This window comes from Macaca fascicularis, chromosome 3 (genome assembly GCF_037993035.2).
Source record: "Macaca fascicularis isolate 582-1 chromosome 3, T2T-MFA8v1.1".
NCBI classification, from domain to species: domain Eukaryota; kingdom Metazoa; phylum Chordata; class Mammalia; order Primates; family Cercopithecidae; genus Macaca; species Macaca fascicularis.
The window spans coordinates 193,454,199-193,479,174 of NC_088377.1; the positions used below are offsets into that span (position 1 = coordinate 193,454,199).

A 24,976-nucleotide genomic window follows, 5' to 3' on the forward strand; every position below is an offset into this window, starting at 1 on the left:
TACTTCTAGTCAGCCGTCATCCATTGCTCAGTTTCTTACCAAATGGAAAAGGTGAGCTCTCAACCTGGAAAGTGCATAAATCAAGACCTATAAGACCCAAACCAAATAAAATGGATGATTACCACAGGAGCGGGAAGTGAGGGAAAATGCAAACAAAAGAAGAAACAAGATACAGCAAGACTTTAAGGCAACGTGCCTTAAATGTGATGCAATTAGAAAGACAACAGAAATTAACTTGCTATATCCCCTCCTAAAGCAGGAAAGCTGAGGTAGATCAAATAAAATGCTGAGTTCTTTAACAAAGCCAAAAACAAAAACAAAGTTACTGGGAAACACACAAAAGGCTAAACTTGTTCCACACACCATACACCTCTCACTCACATCAGAAACCAGAGAAAGGGCAAACAGCATTCATATATACCTGAATGATCAACTGATTTTGCTAGATCATCTGAAATTATTCCAAGAATGTCATCATCTGTGTTTAAAACTTCAGAAATATCAGCTAATGGGTCATCAGCAGGACCTAAATATAGTAAATATGTTTTTTTAAATTTCAGTATTTTCTCAGATATTAAGCCATTTGCTAAAAACCTAGAGTACAGCAGATACTGAGGCAAGTGCTAGAATAAAAACCTGAGACTCTTAATTTTACAGTAAAAGTTTTTCATAGCAAAGGAAACATTTTGAATTACAAAACTTTACTAAAAATTCAGACTATTTTGTCTTGTGACTAATGTATATTGAGACAAAATTTCAAGACCTGTAGGCAATAAAAGTGAAACAGAGTAAGAAACAAAGCAACTTGCTTTGCTGTAAGAAACAAAGCAAAAAAAAAAACATTTTGCTTAAGAAAGTGGCATGTCTAAAAGCGACATTGAGAAATTAAAACACAGTAGGAAAAGTTAAAATACGAAAGACAAATCTCTCACTCTTCAGAAATTCCACAGGGAGTGCAAGCCAGGTACCATCTAGTTAGTACTTCCAGCTTTGCTGTTCATAATGATTACTCATTCACTCATTTATTTAAAAAAGTATTTCACTACCCACAGAACTGTGTCTATGGATCACATATGAGCCACTGCCCACTGGGCAATGACTGAAACAAAGTGCACGCCCTCAGAGGGCTTACTTTCTCGGAGGGAGTTAGTAAATAAATGACATAGCTATAAGTGCTATTTAAAGAAAAAACAAGGAAAAAGGATTAAAAATAAGCCGTGGGGATGTTGCATTAGACAGAGTGATCTGTGAAGACCTTTAGATGACTGAGCAGAAAACTAAATGAGGGAGTAAGTTATATGCACAAAGATGGAGATAACCCTCCAAACTAAGGCAAAGCAGACATAAAGCCCCTGGGGCAAGCCGGGTTTGCCAACAAGAGAGGCCAGAGCGGTAACAGAAAAACTGTGGTAGGGATAGAAGAGGCAGCTAGGGCAAGACTGTGTAAGATCTTAGAGATCATGGGGAAGACTGGGTTTTATTCTGAAGTGTAATGAGAAGGTGTTGGGAGGTTGAAAGATAGGAGATGACTAATATTTTAAAGGGAACATACTGGCTGCTCCATGTAGAGCAGATGTGGGGTGGGAATTGGGGAGGGCTGGCAAGATCAGAAAAGGGCACTGGTGCAGTCTGAGAGGTGAGGTGATGACAGCACTAGGGTTCTAAGGAAAGCTGAGACAAGTGGTTGGCTTTGGGATGTATTTTGAAGGCAGAGACAAACACGTGGATGAACAAAAGGGAAAGAAAAGTCAAGGAGGATTCTAAGGGTTTGGCGCTTAACCAAGAAACTATTGCAACTCTTGTTTAGGCTTGCTTTAATAATTATATTAGTCATTCAGTAAAGAGAAACTGAAATTTTTAACCCATCTCAAGTTTATTTTTACTTAAAAGGGGGAGGAGGGCATAAATGTAATATTCCAGGTCAAATATTTCTGTCAAACAGTCGTGGTTCCATTATATAGTTTCCAAAATGTAATTCATACATAATATATCACATTAAGTTTTGTGTGCCCAAATATCCAGGAACTTTTTAGAGAAAATTATTTCAATAATGCATTTTCTAGATAACACTCCGGTTGAAAGAAAAAAATTCTGGGTAATTTTTTTAGGGGTCATATAGCAGTTTTTTGTTTTAAAGTAATGGAACACTACTATACAAATTATAACTAATTTTTTAAAGACTGTTTTACAAGTTTGCTCCTACCTAAAGGATTTTATATCTGAATAAATCATTAAAATTGATATAACAGGCTATAATGAGTGACATGTTTTAAAAAAGGCTTTAGTCATTAATTTTCCATTATAAAGTGAAAAGAGTGGTTCAACTGCAAAGAACAATTAACCTAGGTTTTGAAATGGGTGTATTTTTCTGTCCTCCAAGTTTTGGCCTTATTGTAAAACTGTTCTCTCTTCAGTAGTTTTGTGGAAAAAAATAATCAAATTAAGAAAAAAATAACTTATATCAATAACTTTCCTATATGTTCTCTGTCCAATTTTAATCATTCTCCTTTTAAAACTCAACTGCAAAGAGCTCCTATTTAAGTCTTCAAGTGACTAGTTATGATAGTTACAAGATATACTTTATCGTAAAATATCCTTTGAAGGACCCACAGGTCTTTCATTATACATTATTTTAACAACATATTGACAAGGACAAGAGCAGGTCAATACTTAAAATGACAGAATTAAAGTATGAGTTAAAAAATATCTAAAACTGAACAAACAAGAAGCATGACCTCACTACAAACAGTGAGGCAGACTGGACAAGCATGTGTCCAACAGAGGGTAAGATTGCTTCCAATTATTTCAAAAAGTCAAAATCAAAAATGTCAGTATTTCAATTCAGGATAATGCCAAGTTAATGAAGCATTAACTACTTAACAACAAAAGTCATTCTTCAGTGGAAGATTGCTTTAAAATTGTTTTTCAAAATGAGTTTATAAAATTAACTGAGTAACAAATGCAATCAATGGTAAAAAAGGAAGCTTACCAGAAGAACAATGATTTACAATTGACAGTGCCATAAAAATCCAAGAAGTGGGAGAAACACTGATCACAACACTTACCTACCCAATGAGTTAAACTCCTAGAGCCTTGCTGACATTGCTGTAACCCTGTAAATATATCAAGTTCTCATACCTTTCTGATTGTTAATAGTTCCTATAGGTACTGCATTTAGGATAATGATTCTCAACCGGGGGCGATTTTGCTCACCAAAAGATATTTGGCAATATCTGGAGATATTTTTGATCATCATGAGGCCAAAGATGCTGTTAAACATCCTTCAATACACCAGAAAGCCTCCCTCCCACAACAAAGAATTATTGGCTCAATCTGTCAGTAGTAAGAAACCATGACCTAGGTCAACAGACTTCACTGTACTAAAACAGTATGCCAGCAAGTTCCTAACTACCCCCACATCCATTTTGGTTTCTCTGTTTTGAATTTCAGCTGTATGATTAACAAAAATCTATCTTAGATTTTTAGTAAAAAAAAGTCACTGTTGGCCAAATTATAACCCCTCACATTGCCCTCAGCAAAGTGTAAACCAAAGGTTTTCTTTCACAACTCTTGATGTTGGTACTAGCTACACAGGTAAATTAATTTGCTACATCTTATACACCTGTACACTTAAAATAGTTCCATTTATTAAATGTAAGTTATACTTCAATACAGTTGATTTTTAAAAGGCATATGAGGCCAAACAAAAACATTTCAAAAAGATTTAACTGAAAGGGAGACGTATGTCATGTGATATAAATAAAGTATCCGTGAATGATTCTACATACCGTGAGTTCCAGATTTTGCTGGAGCCGAGGATGAACTTAGTGGATCCAACGAAGGATCCAAGAAACCTGCGTTCATGTTTGTTTTATATGAAAGCTGAGCTGCATCTTCTGATAGATTATCTAAACTTATCTTGCTTTGTCTACTTGTATCTAGAAGATCTTTTCCAAAGAAAGCTTCCTAGATGAAGATAAGCACATAGAGAAATGGTTAGTTACAAATTCTAAAAGGACAATAGATTATTCTGTCATGGTTTTTGACAAGGAAGCAGAAATAACAGAAAAGGTTTACATTTTAACAATACAGAAACTGAATACAGAAGTATAAAAACACCATAGAAATACGCTGTCAATTATTTTATACTCCTTATTTTAAAAATAAGATATTTTTGGTAGTTTTACTAGAGAAAAAATTATGGAAATAAAACCACATAATTATGCCAAAGATTTCTAAAAACTGCAGAATAGCTTCATGAATATTATTAATTTTTAGAGATTACCTGCAGAGGACAGCATAAGACTTTGATCTACAGCTTTAATATTTACTTCAGGTAGATTTGTAATCTACTGATACATATAATCACACTTACACTATAAGACTACTTACACTATCAGTCTGAAAGAGGGTTTTAGAGTCAGTTTAGCCATACTATGTGTGCAATATTTACAGCTACTAAAGGCTTGTGGTTTTCTATTTATTTACACATATTAACATTTTTCCATTTCAAAATATTTTTAAGCTGGGTTCCTTGCAACGCCAAGATCTCTCCAAAATTTCTCAAAAATCAATACCGAAGACAAAAGGGAAGCACAGGTCCACCCCTTTACCCTGCTTCAACCCAGGAGTTCTGCTTTAGTCTATTTCCTATGATGTGGTCTATCTGGAAAAAGGATCCTTCATAGAGGACAATTTTGCAATAGTTATCAACATTTAACACACTCTTGCCAAACATGCACAAAAAAGTTCACTGTAGCATATTTTGTAATGTCAAGAAGTAAAAATGGCCTTAATGTCTGTCAACAGGCAAATAACTATCCAACTTATAGACACTCATATTACAAAATACAATAATTTTTAAACAGTATATAGCTCTATGTTATCAAAGAAAAGCCCTAAAATACGTTACTAAAAGAAAGCAAGTTGAATTATATATACAGTAAATTATAAAATACAGGTCGGGCGCAGTAGCTCACGCCTATAATCCCAGCATTTTGGGAGGCTGAGGTGGGTGGATCACTTAGGCCCAGGAGTTAGAGACCAGCCTGGGCAACATGGCAAAACTCTGGCCCTACACAAAACACAAAAATTAGCCAGGTATGTGCCAACATGCCGTAATCACAGCTACCTGGAAGGCTGAGGCACGAAAATCACTTGAACCCAGAAGGCAGAGGTTGCAGTGAGGTGAGATCACACGACTGCATTCCAGCCTGAGTGACAGAGTGAGACTTGTCTCAAAAAAAAAAAAAAAAAAAAAAAAATTACAAAATTCAAATCAAGACTAGTATAAGTTTGAAAAAATAAATTATAAAAAAGTTTCTGAAGGATAAATGCCAAATTATTAACAACACTACCTTATGAGAAAAGAGATTGGGAGTATGTGAAGTCTGGTAGAGGTAATGATATATCTGATTTGAAATTTTCACATTTTAAATGAAAAAGTTGTCTCACTTTGAAAAACCTAAAAATCCACAAAACTAGAGCAGCAGGTAGAAGAGGATTCATTTCTTATAGTAAGCAATGCTTTTATCATTAGAAAAAAGGTTGAACAGCAGAAAGCATTTTAGAAGTTTAGAAAATCATTTAATGCCTTCAGTATAAATTTGAGAAATCTTAGATCATGATCAGCAAGAATTTTGTCTAATGACTCATGACTTTACTAGTGTTTATCAAAAACTGTATCACCCTTATTAATTTAGTGGGTTTTCCATTCCCTGTAGATAACATAAAGAGGTGGCTCCATGCACATGGTCTCTAAATGTCCAAGAAAACAGTACCATTAAAAAGACTTCCCTCATATCACACATAAACACACACACACACGTGCTGAAAGTTACTGATGTGCAACAGGGGAATCAAGACAGCCCAGGAGACTAAGATCACAGCAATAATTGGGAAATTAGACCTAATAATTTTAAAGACTCTTTGCCAAAGTATTAAATGGCCAGTTTTCATACTTGCATAAACACCTAAAGAAAGTTTCTTAAATTTATATTATACTTTACACAAGGATCAATAGGAGGAAAGGCAGGTTGCCATCACAATATTCCTAGAAAGGACTATTAAGAAGGAAGGTAAAGGGAATCCCAGGAGAAAACAACAACAAACATGAAAAAAAAATGGGGGATGTGCCCAAGATGGCCGAATAGGAACAGCTCCAGACTCCAGCTCCCAGCGTGAGCGACACAGAAGACAAGTGATTTCTGCATTTTCTTTTTTTTTTTTTTTTTTTTTTTTTTTTGGTATTTTTTAGTAGAGACGGGGTTTCACCGTGTTAGCCAGGATGGTCTCGATCTCCTGACCTCGTGATCCGCCCGTCTCGGCCTCCCAAAGTGCTGGGATTACAGGCTTGAGCCACCGCGCCCGGCCGATTTCTGCATTTTCAACTGAGGTACCAGGTTTATCTCACTGGAGCGTGTCGAACAGTTGGTGCTGGTCCAAGGGTGCAGCCCGACCACCAAGAGCTGAAGCAGGGTGAGGCATCACCTCACCTGGGAAGCGCAAGGAGGAAGGGAATTCCTTTTCCAAGCCAAAGGAAATTGAGACAAACAACAACTGGAAAATCAGGTAACTCCTACCCTAATACTGTGCTTTACCAAGGGTCTTAGCAAATGGCACACCAGATTATATCCCACACCTGGCCCAGAGGGTCCCACACCCATGGAGCCTCCCTCATTGCTAGCACAGCAGTCTGAGATCTAACTGCGAGGTGGCAGTGAGGCTGGGGGAGGGGCGCCCACCATTGCTGAGGCTTAAGTAGGTAAACAAAGCCCCCTGGAAGCTCGAATTGGGTGGAGCCCACCACAGCTCAAGAAGGCCTGCCTGCCTCTGTAGACTCCACCTCTGGGGACAGGGTGGAGTCTAAACAAAAAGCAGCAGAAAGCTCAACAGAGATAAATGTCCCTGTCTGACAGCTTTGAAGAGAGCAGTGGATCTCCCAGCACAGAGGTTGAGATCTGAGAATGGACAGAATGCCTGCTCAAGTGGGTCCCTGACCCCTAAGTAGCCTAACTGGGAGACATCCCCCACTAGGTGCAGACCGACACCTCACACCTCACACAGCTGGGTACACCCCTGAGATGAAGTTTCCAGAGCAAGAATCAGACAGCAACACTTGTTGTTCAGCAATATTCTATCTTCTGCAGCCTCCACTGCCGATACCCAGGAAAACAGGGTCTGGAGTCGACTTCAAGCAAACTCCAACAGATCTATAGCTGAGGGTCCTGACTGTTAGAAGGAAAACTAACAAACAGAAAGGATACCCACACCAAAACCCCATCAGTACGTCACCATCATCAAAGACCAAAGGCAGATAAAACCACAAAGATGGGGAAAAAGCAGTCCAGAAAAGCTGGAAATTCAAAAAATCAGAGCGCATCTCCCCCTCCAAAGGAACACAGCTCATCGCCAGCAACAGAACAAAGCTGGACGGAGAATGACTTGGACGAGTTGAGAGAAGAAGGCTTCAGTCGATCAAACTTCTCAGAGCTGAACGAGGAACTATGTAACCAGCGCAAAGAAACTAAAAACTTTGAAAAAAGATTTGATGAATGGCTAACTAGAATAACCAATGTAGAGAAGTCCTTAAAAGAACTGATGGAGATGAAAACCATAACATGAGAACTACGTGACAAATGTACAAGCTTCAGTAACCAACTCGATCAACTGGAAGAAAGAGTATCAGCGATTGAAGATGAAATGAATGAAATGAAGTGAGGAGAAGTGCAGAGAAAAAAGAGTAAGAAGAAATGAACAAAGCCTCCAAGAAATATGGGATTATGTGAAAAAACCAAATCTACGTCTGATTGGTGTGCCTGAAAGTGACGGGGAAAATGGAACCAAGTTGGAAAACACTCTGCAGGATATCATCCAGGAGAACTTCCCCAACCTAGTAAGGCAGGCCAACATTCACATTCAGGAAATACAGAGAATGCCACAAAGATACTCCTCGAGAAGAGCAACTCCAAGACACATAATTGTCAGATTCACCAAAGTTGAAATGAAGGAAAAAATGTTAAGGGCAGCCAGAGAGAAAGGTCGGGTTACCCACAAAGGGAAGCCCATCAGACTAACAGCAGATCTCTCGGCAGAAACTCTATAAGCCAGAAGAAGTGGGGGCCAATATTCAACATTCTTAAAGAAAAGAATTTTCAACCCAGAATTTCATATCCAGCCAAACTAAGTTTCATAAGTGAAGGAGAAATAAAATCCTTTACACACAAGCAAACGCTTAGAGATTTTGTCACCACCAGGCCTGCCCTACAAGAGATCCTGAAGGAAGCACTAAACATGGAAAGGAACAACAGGTACCAGCCGTTGCAAAAACACGTCAAAATGTAAAGTCCATTGATGCTAGGAAGAAACTGCATCAACTAATGAGCAAAATAACCAGCTAATATCATAATGACAGGATCAAGTTCACACATAACAATATTAACCCTAAGTGTAAATGGACTGAATGGTCCAATTAAAAGACACAGTCTGGCAAATTGGATAAAGAGTCAAGACCCATCAGTTTGCTGTATTCAGGAGACCCATCTCACATGCAGAGACACACATAGGCTCAAAATAAAGGCATGGAAGACGATCTACCAAGCAAATGGAAAACAAAAAAAGCAGTGGTTGCAATCCTAGTCTCTGATAAAACAGATCAAAGATCAAAAGAGACAAAGAAAGCCATTACATAATGGTAAAGGGATCAATTCATCAGGAAGAGCTAACTATCCTAAATATATATGCACCCAATACAGGAGATCTCAGATTCATAAAGTAAGTCCTTAGAGACGTACAAAGAGACTTACACACCTATACAATAATAATGGGAGACTTTAACACCCCACTGTCAACATTAGACAGATCAACAAGACAGAAAGTCAACAAAGACATCCAGGAATTAAACTCAACTCTGCAACAAGCGGACCTAATAGACATCTACAGAACTCTCCACCCAAAATCAACAGAGTATACATTCTTCTCAGCACCACATTGCACTTATTCCAAACTTGACCACGTAATTGGAAGTAAAGCACTCCTCAGCAAATGTAAAAGAACAGAAATTGTAACAAACTCTCTCTCAGACCACAGGGCAATCAAACTAGAACTCAGGACTAAGAAATTCAATCAAAACCGCTCAACTACATGGAAACTGAACAACCTGCTCCTGAATGACTACTGCGTACACAACGAAATGAAGGCAGAAATAAAGATGTTCTTTGAAACCAATGAGAACAAAGATACAACATACCAGAATCTCTGGGACACATTTAAAGCAGTGTGTAGAGGGAAATTTATAGCACTAAATGCCCACAAGAGAAAGCAGGAAAGATCTAAAATTGACACCGTAACATCACAATTAAAAGAATTAGAGAAGGAAGAGCAAACACACTGAAAAGCTAGCAGAAGGCAAGAAATAACTAAGATCAGAGCAGAACTGAAGGAGATAGAGACACAAAAAACCCTCCAAAAAAATCAATGAATCCAGGAGCTGGTTTTTGGAAAAGATCAACAAAATTGATAGACCACTAGCAAGACTAATAAAGAAGAAAAGAGAGAAGAATCAAATAGATGCAATAAAAAATGATAAAGGGGATATCACCACTGACGCCACAGAAATACAAACTACCATGAGAGATTACTATAAACACCTCTATGCAAATAAACTAGAAAACCTAGAAGAAATGGATAATTTCCTGGACACTTAAACACTCTCCCAAGACTAAACCAGGAAGAAAATGAATCCCTGAATAGACCAATAGCAGGCTCTGAAATTGAGGCAATAATTAATAGCCTATCAACCAAAAAAAGTCCAGGGCCAGACGGATTCACAGCCGAATTCTACCAGAGGTACAAGGAGGAGTTGGCACCAGTCCTTCTGAAACTATTCCAAGCAATAGAAAAAGAGGGAATTCTCTCTAACTCATTTTATGAGGCCAACATCATCCTGATACCAAAGCCTGACAGAGACACAACAAAAAAAGAGAACTTTAGAACAAAATCCCTGATGAACATCGATGCAAAAATCCTTAACAATATACTGGCAAACTGAATCCAGCAGCACATCAAAAAGCTTATCCACCATGATCAAGTGGGCTTCATCCCTGGGATGCAAGGCTGGTTCAACATACACAAATTAATAAACATAATCCAGCATATAAACAGAACCAAAGACAAAAACCACATGATTATCTCAATAGATGCAGAAAAGGCTTTTGACAAAATTCAACAGCCCTTCATGCTAAAAACTCTCAATAAATTTGGTATTGATGGAACGTATCTCAAAATAATAAGAGCTATTTATGACAAATCCACAGCCAGTATCATACTGAATGGCCAAAAACTGGAAGCATTCCCTTTGAAAACTGGCACAAGACAGGGATGCCCTCTCTCACCACTCCTATTCAACATAGTGTTGGAAGTTCTGGCTAGGGCAATCAGGCAAGAGAAAGAAATAAACGGTATTCAGTCAGGAAAAGAAGAAGTCAAATTGTCCCTGTTTGCAGATGACATGATTGTATATTCAGAAAACCCCATTGTCTCAGCCCAAAATCTCCTTAAGCTGATAAGCAACTTCAGCAAAGTCTCAGGATACAAAATCAATGTGCAAAAATCACAAGCATTCTTATACACCAGTAACAGACAGAGAGCCAAATCATGAACGAACTCCCATTCACAATAGCTTCAAAGAGAATAAAATACCTAAGAATCCAACTTACAAGGGATGTAAAGGACCTCTTCAAGGAGAACTACAAACCACTGCTCAGTGAAATAAAAGGGGACACAAACAAATGGAAGACCATACCATGCTCATGGATAGGAAGAATTAATATTGTGAAAATGGCCATACTGCCCAAGGTAATTTATAGATTCAATGCCATCCCCATTAAGCTACCAATGACTTTCTTCACAGAATTGGAAAAAACTGCTTTAAAGTTCATATGGAACCAAAAAAGACCCCACATTGCCAAGACAATCCTAAGCCAAAAGAACAAAGCTGGAGGTATCACGCTACCTGACATCAAACTATACTACGAGGCTACAGTAACCAAAACAGCACGGTACTGGTACCAAAACAGAGATATAGACCAATGGAACAGAACAGAGCCCTCAGAAATAATACCACATATCTACAGCCATCTGATCTTTGACAAACCTGACACAAACAAGAAATGGGGAAAGGATTCCCTATTTAATAACTGGTGCTGGGAAAATTGGCTAGCCATTAATTAGAAAGCTGAAACTGGATCCTTTCCTTACTCCTTATATGAAAATTAATTCAAGACGGATTAAAGACTTAAATGTTAGACCTAAAACCACAAAAACCCTAGAAGAAAACCTAGGTAATACCATCAGGATATAGGCATGGGCAAGGACTTCATATCTAAAACACCAAAAGCAACAGCAACAAAAGCCAAAACTGACAAATGGGATCTAATTAAACGAAAGAGCTTCTGCACAGCAAAAGAAACTACCATCAGAGTCAACAGGCAACCTACAGAATGGGAGAAAATTTTGCAATCTACTCATCTGACAAAGGGCTGATATCCAGAACCTATAAAGAACTCAATCAAATTTACAAGAAAAAAACAACCCCATCAAAAAGTGGGCAAAGGATATGAACAGACATTTCTCAAAAGAAGACATTCATACAGCCAACAGACACATGAAAAAATGCTCATCATCACTTGCCATCAGAGAAATGCAAATCAAAACCACAATGAGATAACATCTCACACCAGTTAGAATGGCAATCATTAAAAAATCAGGAAACATCAGGTGCTGGAGAGGATGTGGAAAAATAGGAACACTTTTACACTGTTGGTGGGACAGTAAACTAGTTCAACCATTGTGGAAAACAGTGTGGCGATTCCTCAAGGATCTAGAACTAGAAATACCATTTGACCCAGCCATCCCATTACTGGGGATATACCCAAAGGATTACAAGTCATGCTGCTATAAAGACACATGCACACGTATGTTTATTGCAGCACTATTCACAATAGCAAAGACTTGGGATCAACCCAAATGTCCATCAGTGACAGACTGGATTAAGAAAATGTGGCACATATACATCATGGAATACTATGGAGCCATAAAAAGGGATGAGTTTGTGTCCTTTGTAGGGACATGGATGCAGCTGGAAACCATCATTCTCAGCAAACTGTCACAAGAACAGAAAACCAAATACCGCATGTTCTCACTCATAGGTGGGAATTGAACAATGAGATCACTTGGACACAGGAAGGGGAACATCACACACCAGGTCCTATTGTGGGGAGGGGGGAGGGGGAGGGGGAATGGGGGAGGGATAGCATTAGGAGATATACCTAATGTAAATGATGAGTTGATGGGTGCAGCACACCAACATGGCACATGTATACATATGTAACAAACCTGCACATTGTGCACATGTACCCTAGAACTTAAAGTATAATAAAACTAAATAAATAAATAAACAAATGTAAGGAAGAAAATTTTAAAAAATTAAAAAAAATTTATGAGGCACAATGTTGTTCAATTAAAAAAAAAAGATGAAAAATAAAAAAAAAGGTAAACCAAACTATAAATGGATTTTTTTCCTGACCAATTAAATGATTGTTTAAAAAAACAAAGGTACAAAGCTAGGATATAAGAGATTGAGGGGAAAAATATCTATAAAGGATATACAAAAGGTAAGGCACTGGTTAGACACTTTACATACATACTCTTACTGAACCTCTGAGCATTTCTGAGAGGCACCATTATGTCACAAATGAGGAAACCGAGACAGAGATGTTAAATAGAACAAAATCACACAGCTAACTGGTAGTGGAATGGTATTTAAACCCTCTGACTTTCTAGGCTAAACTCTAACATCAACACTGCCATTAAGATGTTAGTAGCTACTGAAAAAGAAAATTGAGGAAGTTGTATGTTAGTTGAAAGGCAGTGTATTTTAAAACCAATTAAACTAGTAATAGCTAACTGGAAAATTAATGTAAAAAATAAATACAACTCAGGCAATGAACAGTTATCTATGTAAGCCATAGTTTCTTAGGAGGAACAGATCAGATGAATAGTTTTCTACACTGAAATTAGGACGGACTCTCAATGATAGTCTGTTCCAGTTCAATTTTAACACATGAAGAAATAGAGACCAGGAAGGATGAATAACATGCTTAGGAATTTACAATTAGTTAGATGCAGAGCCAGATGTTTAATCTCAGTACCATTTCTAATATTGAGCTATTTCCATTGTATCGCATGGCCTTAAACTCTGACTTAATGTTTACAAGATGAACTAGAAAAAAACTTTTTTGGAGTCTACATCTATCAAACATAATTTCTTCATACTGAAAGATATTTTTCTGATGTGTATTTTGGAAAACAAAAAGAATACTGTTTAAATCTTTGGTTCACCAGGCCTCTAAAAGTGGTTAACGATTATTAAAGCTATAACTTTGACTGAAAAACCTATCTTAAATCAATGAATATAACTACTGTAACTTGTATTGGCAAAGGAAATTTCAACAGAACTTGGGTGTGGGGTATACATAGCTATAAATGGCTTGAAGATTGAGTTTTTCCTACCCCAAAGTCTCCTTGTTACATCTTATAGAATACTTAGAAGTGAACAACTGGGATTAAAAAAGCAATTTATGGCAAGTATCAAAGCGCACAAAAAAGTAAATTTAATTTTTACAGACCCCTGGAAGGTAAAAATGGCATTTATGATGACTAAATGAAAACAAAACAAGTAAAACATTAACAAAAACAACAAACCTATGTTTTATAACTCAATACATTCTATTTCCTCAATTAACAAACCATGTAAAATAATGTAAAGCAAAATATTACTTGTAAATAGGCAGGGAACGTTTCTTCAAGCTTATTTTTCCTTTTTCGGTATCTCTTCTTTATTTTTTCAGTACTTTCAGTAACAGAAACAGATTCATCAACTAAAGTATCTGGTAACTGCTCACTCCAGCCTGAAACAACAGTCACATTTACACATATGTGGCATTTAAAATTTCTAGACAAACCCACTGAAGGTAATTTTATACCTTACCAATGTACACACAGTTTCATATAAACAAACAAGCTTTTTCAACAAAAAATCTCAAATCAAGTTTATTACTTTTAAGTGCCAAAAAATTTTCATTTCATGCCTTATTTAGTATTAGCATGTTTCCCATTTTCTTAATAACAGATTTCTTTACAAAGCAAAAGCTTATTTATTTATTTAAACACATTTTGTTAAAGAGTAAAAAGATAATAATAATAATAAATACCCAAAGCTCATGAGTATGAGGAAATGGCAACTTACAAACTATTAAGGCAAATTCAGTGGGTACAATTTTTTTGTAGGGTGGATTGAGAATACTCAACAAAAACCTTAAAGAAAAAGTGTGTCCTTTAATACAGCAATTCCAAGCTCAGAAATTTATTACAAATTAATTATTTGTAGGATATACACATTGTGAAAACATGACTATGAATATGCCAATAAATATGCAATGAACACTCATTCTTGAAATCAGAAACAGAAATAAATTTGGGGACGATGAAACTAGCAAAGAAACAAGAACACAGCTTAAATTTGACAAACAATCAAATGATATTCTCAGATGCTTCGTGATGGCAGGGCAAACGGTACATCCCTCTGAAAATCAGTATGAGCACTCTACCACCAGACTACATAAGTGAACTGACTCTTCTGAAAACTAGAAACAGACAAACATTTTTTACAACCATCTTTTTAAATGCACCGTAACCTAGCCAGAACATAAGGAATCCATGAAAAACAAAAATTAAGGTAAATAAGGAACCACAGAAGTAAGCAAAAAAGTAAAAGCTCTCCAAAATTTGCTGAAATCCAATGACCTCAAACTCTATACGCACTCAAATCCTTTCATCAATAAAAGGTAGTAAGGCTTTTATTGAGTAACAATAAGAGGCAATAAGGCTCTTATTGACTGTAACATTTTAGGAAGCTCTTTCCAACAGAAGTATCAAGACCAAGGGGTTACATTAAAAAAAAAAAAAAAGTTTTAAGTCAGTACTATACCATCATCTCTGCAAGGTAACTGCTCAGAAATAGAGCCTGAGGAATCTTTCCTGATCACAGATCTTTTGGTTTTCCCTTGCCCAGTTCGACTTCTTTGCCGCACCATAAATCCACCAATACCTATCCAAAAAAGAAATTGGGTAAACTGATAAATAATTTCTCCCTACATTTCCACAGTACATAGGATAAAACTGCTTTATCTTGAATAGTAAGGCATTTTCCAAAATTAAATCTGTGCTAATCTAAATCAATAATCTGATTTTTAGGTAAAATAGAAGTTAAAAATAAGCAAAAAAAAAAGAAAAAAGAAAGAAAAAGGCAAAGCCACTGTTATCACTTATCAAACAGAATATAAAAAGACCTGTGTGCACTTCCTCTTCTAAACAGTATCGGTGTAAATCTCAAACACTAAATTATGCTGGTTTATCTATTTGACAAATATTAGTACCTCATACATCAAATTACAGTCATGCACTGCATGATGATGTTGGTCAACAAAGGCCTGCATGTTAAGACAGTGGTCCCATAAGATTATAATGACTTTATTTTGTAAAATGGATTTAGGGTACCATGCAGCCTAAGTGTGTAGTAAGCTATACCATCTAGGTTTGTGGAAGGGCACTCTGTGATGTTCACACAAGGATGAAAACGCCTAATGATGTATTTCTCTGAACTTAAGTGATGGATGACTGTATTTGTATACTAACCGGCTAGATGACAGAAACATTCTTTGACTGATATGATTTCAGGGGGATGGTGTCCAGTATTCCAAGGTATGAGGGTATTTATACATGGGATACATAGAGCCCTGAGGTTAAGAGCATGGAATCTGGAGTCAGACTATGTAATTCTACTCACTCACTAAATACTTCTCAATGCCTCAGTTCTTTCACTGGTTAAAAATGGGGGTAAGGCAAAGCAGTTTCTCATACATATGTTAAATGGACAAATAACATAAGTGAATTGCTTAGAATAGAGGTCTGGTACACAGTCAACACTATAAGCTTTTGTGAAATGATATCGCTGTCGAGCAATATACTCCGTGACCTAATGGGCCCCTCAATTAGAGGGCTGACTTCCATGTGAGGCAGAGGAAAAGAAAAAAAAAACAGTAAATACAAGTTCCTGGAAGAAATCTGCAATGTCTAAAATTTAAAGTGCACTTATAAGCCTCATGATTAGGAAGAAATGAAATCATTTTCATAAAATGATTTAGATGCAACTAATCTTAGGTCCTTATTATAGATGTGACCTATTTAAAAGACGTTATCTTTCAAGGTCTCACAGAATACAAATGAAGTAAGAAAGTTCTTCCTTACATAGCAAAAGGGATTTAGGTCACTCTTACCAATAAAATGTAAGCAATCAGAAGCATAAAGATTGTACCAATCCAATTTAAAACCTCATTGGTAAACAGACATTAATAAACTGCCTAAGGAAAGCCTACTCAATACCTGTGAAAAGCGGGAAAAAAATTTTTTTAAATAAATACATAAAAGCCTACAACTTCTGTATTGTGACAATTTCAATAATTTTTTCCAATAAGGCAAATAAAATCGACAAGCAAGACCACTTTTCTCTCCACTCCTGAGGCAGATAAGAAATAAGAGTGTTTAATCCGTCATAGTTTTAACTGGACTATAAATTCTAGGAGGCATAATAACTCTCTTGTTCCCTTTCACGTTGTATACTTACTGGCACTCCTACATAAACACTGAAATCAGTTTTTTCAAAAAAAGATATTAGAAAGTGAATACTGAAAACTAAAAGCATTACAGAAGTACACATCCAGAGGAACTACATAAAATGGCCTTCAAAGTCCAAGTATGAACAAAAGCCAATCTAGTAAAGCATTTAATAAAATGGTTAACATTTGGGATAAGGTATTCAATAATAATTCATTGTGAAGTATTCACATATTCAAAATAAAGAACTCTTAAGCTAAAAAATCGTATTCAAATAGTTTAGTTCTTTAATTTATATGCACATATTTTTGTTTAGACAGTTCTTAATCCTGAATAGTTCATTTTAATTGAAGTCTTCAGTATTGTATTTTTCTTAAATTAACCAAGTATTGATGATATTGAAATGTCTACCTCAGACACTATACCTGGTCTGTATGGTTTCCTTTTTCTCTTTTTGACACCATCTGTTCCTTCTACTCCCTTAGTTTCATCATCCACAGCTTCCCGCTCAGGACTAGATTCTGATTTTCCATCACAATCCATAAGTTCTCCTTCTGGAAAAAAGTAAATGTATACACAAAATTGGAAAAACCTATCAAATACATAATCCCTACATAATGGGGAATACAAAGCAGGGTTGTTACTGAGCCATTTTAATTACACATCCCTGTTGGTAGGGAAAGTATGAAAGCAGACAGAAGCCCCAAATGGTTGCAGAAATTGTGCTGCTTAGTGCAGTGTTCCCATGAAATAAAACATAATAATCAGAGAAGGGGAACACAGAACTCAGAAAGAGTTCTGTTAAGTGCAATCCATTTGCACTTAACAAATTCACTTCTTTAATTATGTCTTCAGGTCCAGGTCTCTAGACCAGAACTCTCTTCTGAGCTTCAACCACAGCTATAATTGAATACTACCTAGTTACTGAAAACTGTATATCCAAAATGAACTACTGATTTAAAATAAACTTTCTCCTTTTTCCCATGTTACCTATCATCATTAAAAGGCATGGACATGTAACCTGGAGAAGACAAAGGCCTGGAAGACCACCATAATCATTCCTAATCTCTTTCCTCCCACAACCAAGACTCCTCAATACCTCTGAAATGCATTTTATCACTCTCTATCACCATCTTAGTCCAACCTCAGATGACTCACTATTAATACAACATGCTGCTATCTAGTTCCCCACCTCAAAGCTTACCTCTCTCCAATTAGTTCTTTAAATTACTGCATAAATGATCTTTCTATAAATATGTATCAATTTTCTGCTTAAAATCCTTTCATGTCTTCCCAATGCCCTCAAAATAAACTTCAAATTGCAAGGCCCATTACAACAGCCTTTTGTAAACTTTCCAGCTTCATCTCACTCCCACCAGTGAACTATATTCAGTTCTTTGGATGTATCAAGCTCTTTCTTCCACTGTCTTCCCCAATTTCTGCCTTCTACCTAATTTATCTTTCATGATTTATTCTAAACTTCACTGTATTGAAGAATTCCTGATATTTAGATAAGGTTATGTCAAACAGTGTATGTTCCTATATATGAATGTCATGCTTCATTTTAATTGGTTCTTTAAAATCTGTGTCCCTGCTGGACTGTATTCTCCTTGAGAACAGGTACACAGATTTTCTTAGTAACAGATGTATTGTTAGCAGGATACCTAATACATGTTCAACAAATACTTCACTGAATGTGGTAAATGGAATGCTTAGAGAATGCTATTTTAGAGAATGCTATTTTAACACTATGTAATCAAACTTTTCCAAGTTATATATGCTTTACATTGTATTACAGGAAAAAGACATGTTTATCAAATACATTTTAAAATCAAGTTGTTAACTCCTTCAATATTCTCAGTATTAGAGATAACATATTTCTGTAATGGCATGAACAGGGTATGCGTCTGTTGTTTTTTATTATATTTGAAGCCAATTCCACAACAATCTGATAATGGCTATGAACTTATGACTAAGCCATGAAAAGAAAAGTTTATAGGCCAGGCAGGGTGGCTCATGCCCATAATCCCAGCACTTTGGGGGGGCCAAGGCAGGTGGATCACTTGAGGTCAGGAGTTCCAGACCAGCCTGACCAACATGGTGAGTCTCTACCAAAAATACAAAATTATCCGGGCGTTGTGGTACACGCCTGTAATCCCAGCTACTCAGGAGACTGAGGCAGGAGAATTGCTTGAACCCGGGAGGTGGAGGTTTCAGTGAGCTGAGATTATGCCATTGCACTCCAGCCTGAGCAACAAGAGCAAAATTCCGTTTCAGAAAGAAAGAACGAAAGAAAGAAAGAGAAAAGAAAAAAGGAAATTACTGAAACACAGCAACCACCAAAGATAACAATACCAATTGTTTACTTCCAAATAAACCCACCTAAAAGTTAATGACAGGGAATTTGGGGTGAAGGTGGCAGGCTAAATTCATATATTAAAATTTCATTCTCCTGAAACTCTACTAAAAACACACTAAAATAATCCATTTTTAAAAGATAAAATCAAGCAGGGGCATGGTGGCATGCCTGCAATCCCAGCTATTTGGGAGGCTGAGGTGGGAGAAGAGAATTGCTTGAGCCAGGAGGCTGAGGCTACAGTGAGTTATGATCACACCACTGCATTCCAGCCTGGGCAACAGAGAAAGACCCAATCTCCTTTTAAAAAAAAAAAAAAAAAAAAAAAAGACTATAGGAAAGGAGAAAAACAACAAAGTTAAATTCTCAGTTGAAGGCAGAAAGAACTGAAAAAAAGAATGCAGTTTATAACAATCCTCAGAAGGCTGAGAAACTAGGAAAACTGGCTACCTTTGGAAATAAGTGGGAGAAAACCGAAGCAACAAGAGCTTTATTTAATTACCTACAGAAGTCATACTCCCTACACCTGCTTCCTAGGTTTACACACCGAGAAGCTGCTACTCTCATTCATGGGATGCAGGATTCCTGGGTGACCTTAAACGCAACAATGGGATAAAGACTGAAAATAGGATGAAGAAACTATACTAAATGTGGGCATACTAAATGTGGACAACCCCATCCTGCTCCTGCTGCCGTACCCCATGTTTCCCCACTAAATTCTCAGAAAGTTAGCAGCCAGATCTCCAGCCTCCAAGTATGAGGTTTGAAAAGACTGTTGTGGGGAACCTGATCAGTTCAAGAAGAGCATCTAAAGATACTGAAACCAGAGGGTTCCCCAAATGGTCAGCACAAATCACCCCACTAAACTTACAAATTGACAAGCACCACCACATACTCAAAGCTTTCCAATCAACTACTTAATTCCTTTTTTAAAAAATAAAAATAGTATCTATCCAGCCTCCATCTTTAGTTATTCACTTTTCATCATGCAGGTACAATAAAGATTATCTGATGATGGTCTGTAACAAGTTTGTCCAACCTGCAGCCCAAGATGCTTAAAATGTAGCCCACTGCAAGTTCATAAACTTTCATACAACATTATGAAACTTTTTATAAGTTCTGTTTTTTTTTGTTTTGTTTGTTTTTTTTTAAAAAAAGCTCATCAGCTATCATCAGTGTATTTTATGTGTGGCCCAAGACAATTCTTTTAATGTGGGCCATAGAAGCCTGAAGATCTGCAACACCCCTGACAGAGACCTGAAAACACAAAAGACAATTTGGAATTAATAGACTAAGTAGGAAGAAAAAAATTTTTAAAAAGATTAAAATCCTCTGAGGGATAAGATAAGATACCCATGAGGCAAGAATAGGATGCTACAAAAGAAACATTCAAAGGAAGGAAAGAAAGCTCATGAAATAATTGAAACAACAGAAATAAAAACAAAACTCAGTAGAGGAAGATAAAATAAGGACATGAATTGGAAAGAAGCAGAGAAAAATTGAGTACGTTTCACATCTGAAAAGCAGAATTCTAGAAAAAGAGAGGGAATTGTTGTCAATAATATAGTTCAAGAACATCTCCTGCCACTGAAGGATGTAAGATGGCAGACTGAAAGAGACCACTCAGTGTCTAACAAAACAGATTTTAAAAATCCAAAATAGGGGCCGGGCGCGGTGGCTCACGCCTGTAATCCCAGCACTTTGGGAGGCCGAGGCGGGCGGATCACAAGGTCAGGAGATCGAGACCACAGTGAAACCCCGTCTCTACTAAAAATACAAAAAATTAGCCGGGCGCGGTTGTGGGCGCCTGTAGTCCCAGCTACTCGGGAGGCTGAGGCAGGAGAATGGCGTGAACCCGGGAGGCGGAGCTTGCAGTGAGCCGAGATCGCGCCACTGCACTCCAGCCTGGGCGACAGAGCGAGACTCCGTCTCAAAAAAAAAAAAAAAAATCCAAAATAGACAAAAACAGACGTTATCCTCATGAAATTTTAGAACACTGAGGACAAAGAATTTCCTAAAATCCTAAGAGCTCCTAAGAAAACACAGGTCACATAGAAAGAATCGAGTTCTTCATATACTAGAAACTAAAAGGCAGTGGATCAATGGACTAAAAATGATAAATGAAAACGTATTTCCAACCTGGAAAAGATCAGTCAGGTAGGAAGGTAAAATAAAGCCATTTTCAGAAGTATATAATGCCCAAAACTTACCTTCCACACCTTCTCTGTCAGGGAGCTATGGAAGATACGTTCCACCCAAATTGACGGAAGAAATAACAGAAATTAATGAAACTGCAGAAAACACATGTAACACAGGAGAGAACACAAGATGATCTCCAAGATGATGAAGAAGAAATCCCTAAATTAATCATATGTAATGGTTTGTGGCCAAGGATAGCACTGGATCTAATACAAAGACCACCTATCAACTGAAACAATGCACACAAGAACAGTAAAACCCAAGAGAGCACTTTTATTGATGAGGTTCATAGTGACACCAGTAAGCATACATGTTGAGACAAATGGCATAAAGTAGCACATACAGTGCCCTAACACAAGTGGTATCACTGAAGGCTAAAGTCTCTTCTAACCAACATATTCACAAGGGCCTTCTGATTCCCACAGGCCGCAATAAAGAAAAAGACCATATAGGCCAGGCGCGGTGGCTCATGCCTGCAATTTCAGCACAGCACTTTGGGAGGCTGAGGCGGGTGGGTCATGAGGTCAGAAGATTGAGACCACCCTGGCTAACATGGTGAAAACCCGTCTCTATTAAAAATACAAAAACAGCCGGGTGAGGTGGCGGGCGCCTGTAGTCCCAGCTACTCAGGAGGCTGAGGCAGGAGAATGGCATGAACCCGGGAGGCAGAAGTTGCAGTGAGCCAAGATTGCACCACTGCACTCCAGTCTGGGCGACAGAGCGAGACTGTGTCTCAAAAAAAAAAAAAAAAAAAAGGAAAAAAAAGGAAAAGACCATATCACCCAAACATGAGAAATTCTTCCATATATGCATACTTGTATCTAGATGACTAATCTCTGGAAAGTTATAAGAAAACCACTGGTTCTTTCCAAGGAAGGGATGGCCGAGAAAGGTAGACTAACTTAACATTGTTCACTCTTTTTAAGACCTTTGTATTTCTTATAGCTATTGCCTATTCAAAAACAAACCTGTAACAGGGAAAGAATGAAAGCTTTTCTTCAACATTTGGGACAAGGCAAGGATACCTAATCTTAACACTTATATTCAACATAGTCCTAGCCAGAACAATCACATAAGAAAAGGAAATAAAAAGCATCCAAGCAGAAAAAAAGGGGCAAAATTATCCCTGTGTGCAGATGACATGATCCTGTATGTAGAAACCCCTAAAAATTCCCCAATTACTAAAATAAATGAATTCAAGTCAAGTAGCAGGATACAAAATCAATATACAAAAATCACATGCATTTCTTTATACCAATAATGATCTGAAAAAAAATCAAGAAAACATTTCCACTTAAAATAACACCAAAAAGAATAAAACACTTAGGAACAAATTTAATGAAGGAAGTAAAAGGTTTATATACTAAACATTATAAAATATTGACAAAAGAAACTGAAGACACAGAGCCGGGCGTGGTGGCTCACGCCTGTAATCCCAGCACTTTGGGAGGCCAAGGTGAGTAGATCACCTGAGATCAGGAGTTCAAGAGCAGCCTGGCCACATGGCGAAACCCTGTCTCTACTGACAATACAAAAATTGGCCAGGTGTGGTGGCAGGCACCTGTAATCCCAGCTACTTGGGGGGCTGAGGCAGCAGAACTGCTTGAGCCCAGGAGGAGGTGGAGGTTGCAGTGAGCTGAGATCGCGCCACTGCACTCCTGCCTGGGCAACAGAGCGTGACTCTGTCTCAAAAAAAAGAAAAAAACTGAAGACACAAATAAATATAAAGATATCCCCATGTTTGTGGACTGGAATAATATTGTTAAAATGTCCATACCATCCAAAGTGATCTACAGCTTCAATGCAAATTTCCAAAGGCATTTTTCACAAAAATAAAAAACACAAATTTGTATTAAATCATAAAAGACCCTGAATAGCCAAAAGAATCTTGAGAAAGAAAAAGTAGAAGGTATCACACTACCTGATTTCAAGTTATATTACAAAGTGATAGTTATCAAGACAGTATGGTACTGGCATAAAAACAGACACATGGATCAATGGAACCGAATACAGAGCCCAGAAATAAACCCAAGCATATATTACAAGCTAATTTTTGACAAGTCCAATAAGATACAACAGGGAAAAGATGGTCTCCTCAATAAGTAGTGGTAAGAAAACTAGATATCTATATGCAAAAGAATGAAACTGGACCTGATGCCTATCTTACACATCATACACAAAAAGCAACTCGAAATGGATTAAATACCTAAGACTTGAAGTCATAAAGCTCCTACAAGGAAATATAGGAGAAAAACTCCTTGATATCCTCCTTGACAATGATTTTTTGGATATCACACCAAAAGTTCAGGCAGCAAAAGCAAAAACAAGCAAGTGGGACTACATCAAGCAAATAAGCTTCTGTATAGCAAAAACAAAAACAGGGTAAAAAGGTAGCACAGAGATTAGGGGAAAATATTGGCAAACCACACATCTGATAAGGTGTTAAAATCCAAAACATATGAGGAACTCACACAACTCAGTAGCAAAAAACCCCCAAATAACTGGATTTTAAAATAAACAAGGGACCTGAATAGCCATTTTTCCAAAGTCACACAAATGGTCAAATGGTGTATGAAAAGATGCTCAACACCATAATCATCAGGAAAATGAAAATTAAAACCACAATAGATATTATCTCATGTCTCTTAGAATGACTATCATCAAAAAGGCAGAGACAAAAGTGTTGGTAAGGATGTGTAGAAAACGAAACCTTTGTACACGGCTGATAGGAATGTAAATTAGTATAGCCATTATTGAAAACAGTATAGAGGTTCCTTTAAAAAAATGTAACTACCATAAGATGCAGCAATGCCTCTGCTGGGCATATATTCAAAGGTAAAGAATCAGCACCCGAGAGAGACATCTGCACTCCCACATTCATGGCAGCATTACTTACAATAGCCAAGATATGGAAACAAACTAAGTGTCCTAATGGACAATTTACTTATCCATTCAAGGACAGATGAATGGATGAAGAAATTGTGATGTGTGTATGTACATACATAAGTCCTCCCTTAATGTCATCAATAGGTTCTTGGGAACTGAAATGTTAAGCTAAATGAACATACAGCATGTTCTCAAGTAACACTGTTTCCTTCAATCTAATTTTGGTATAATGCAATGAAAAAAAAAATCGGTTTTGTCATACTTTTTTTCCACCTCTTAACCACAGTTTCTAAGAACTTACTGATGACAATGAGGACTTAACTATACAATGGAATAGTTGGCCTTAAGAAAGGAGATACTGCCATTTGTGACAACATGGATGAACCTGGAGGAAGCTATGCTAAGTAAATTAAGCTAGACACAGAAAAATACTGTATGATCTCACTTAATAAGCAGAATGGGAGGCGGGGGGTGAGAAGCTGTATATATAGAGAGCAGAATGGTGGTTATCAAGGGTCTGGGGATGGGGGATGGTTGGGATGGGAAGAAGTAGGTCAGAGGGTACCAATCTGCAGTTAGGTAAAATGAATAATTCTAGAGATCAAATTACTACACAACATGAGAACCATAGTTAATAATACTGTGTATCGAAAATTTGCTGAAAGAGATTTTACATGCACACACACACGCACACGCACACACACGCGCGCACACACACACACAGAGTAACTACGAAAGATGAAGGATACAGACATCTGTCTGACTATAGTAATCATTTCACTATGTATACAAAGCATGTTGTAT

General features: G+C 37.2%; 1 protein-coding gene across 37 annotated transcripts in view; it reads right to left on the reverse strand.

The window, feature by feature from the left end:
- The window catches only part of KMT2C (lysine methyltransferase 2C), a 298,808-nt gene that overhangs the window by 61,266 nt on the left and 212,566 nt on the right, over nucleotides 1-24,976 (reverse strand). For 28 of the 37 annotated variants that reach the window (XR_012433087.1, XR_012433088.1, XR_012433089.1 and 25 more), the window contains 6 exons: nucleotides 17,157-17,285; nucleotides 15,047-15,166; nucleotides 13,837-13,967; nucleotides 3,789-3,966; nucleotides 422-526; nucleotides 40-87 (listed from right to left, as the gene is read on the reverse strand). Coding sequence is in view for 34 of the 37 variants with exons in the window: in XM_074036399.1 (XP_073892500.1) it covers nucleotides 40-87; nucleotides 422-526; nucleotides 3,789-3,966; nucleotides 13,837-13,967; nucleotides 15,047-15,166; nucleotides 17,157-17,285 (711 nt within the window). In the remaining 3 variants the exon portion in view is untranslated. The remainder of the gene's footprint in view (nucleotides 1-39; nucleotides 88-421; nucleotides 527-3,788; nucleotides 3,967-13,836; nucleotides 13,968-15,046; nucleotides 15,167-17,156; nucleotides 17,286-24,976) is intronic. The other 9 variants (XM_065541108.1, XM_065541110.1, XM_065541102.1 and 6 more) reach the window with 2 other exon arrangements.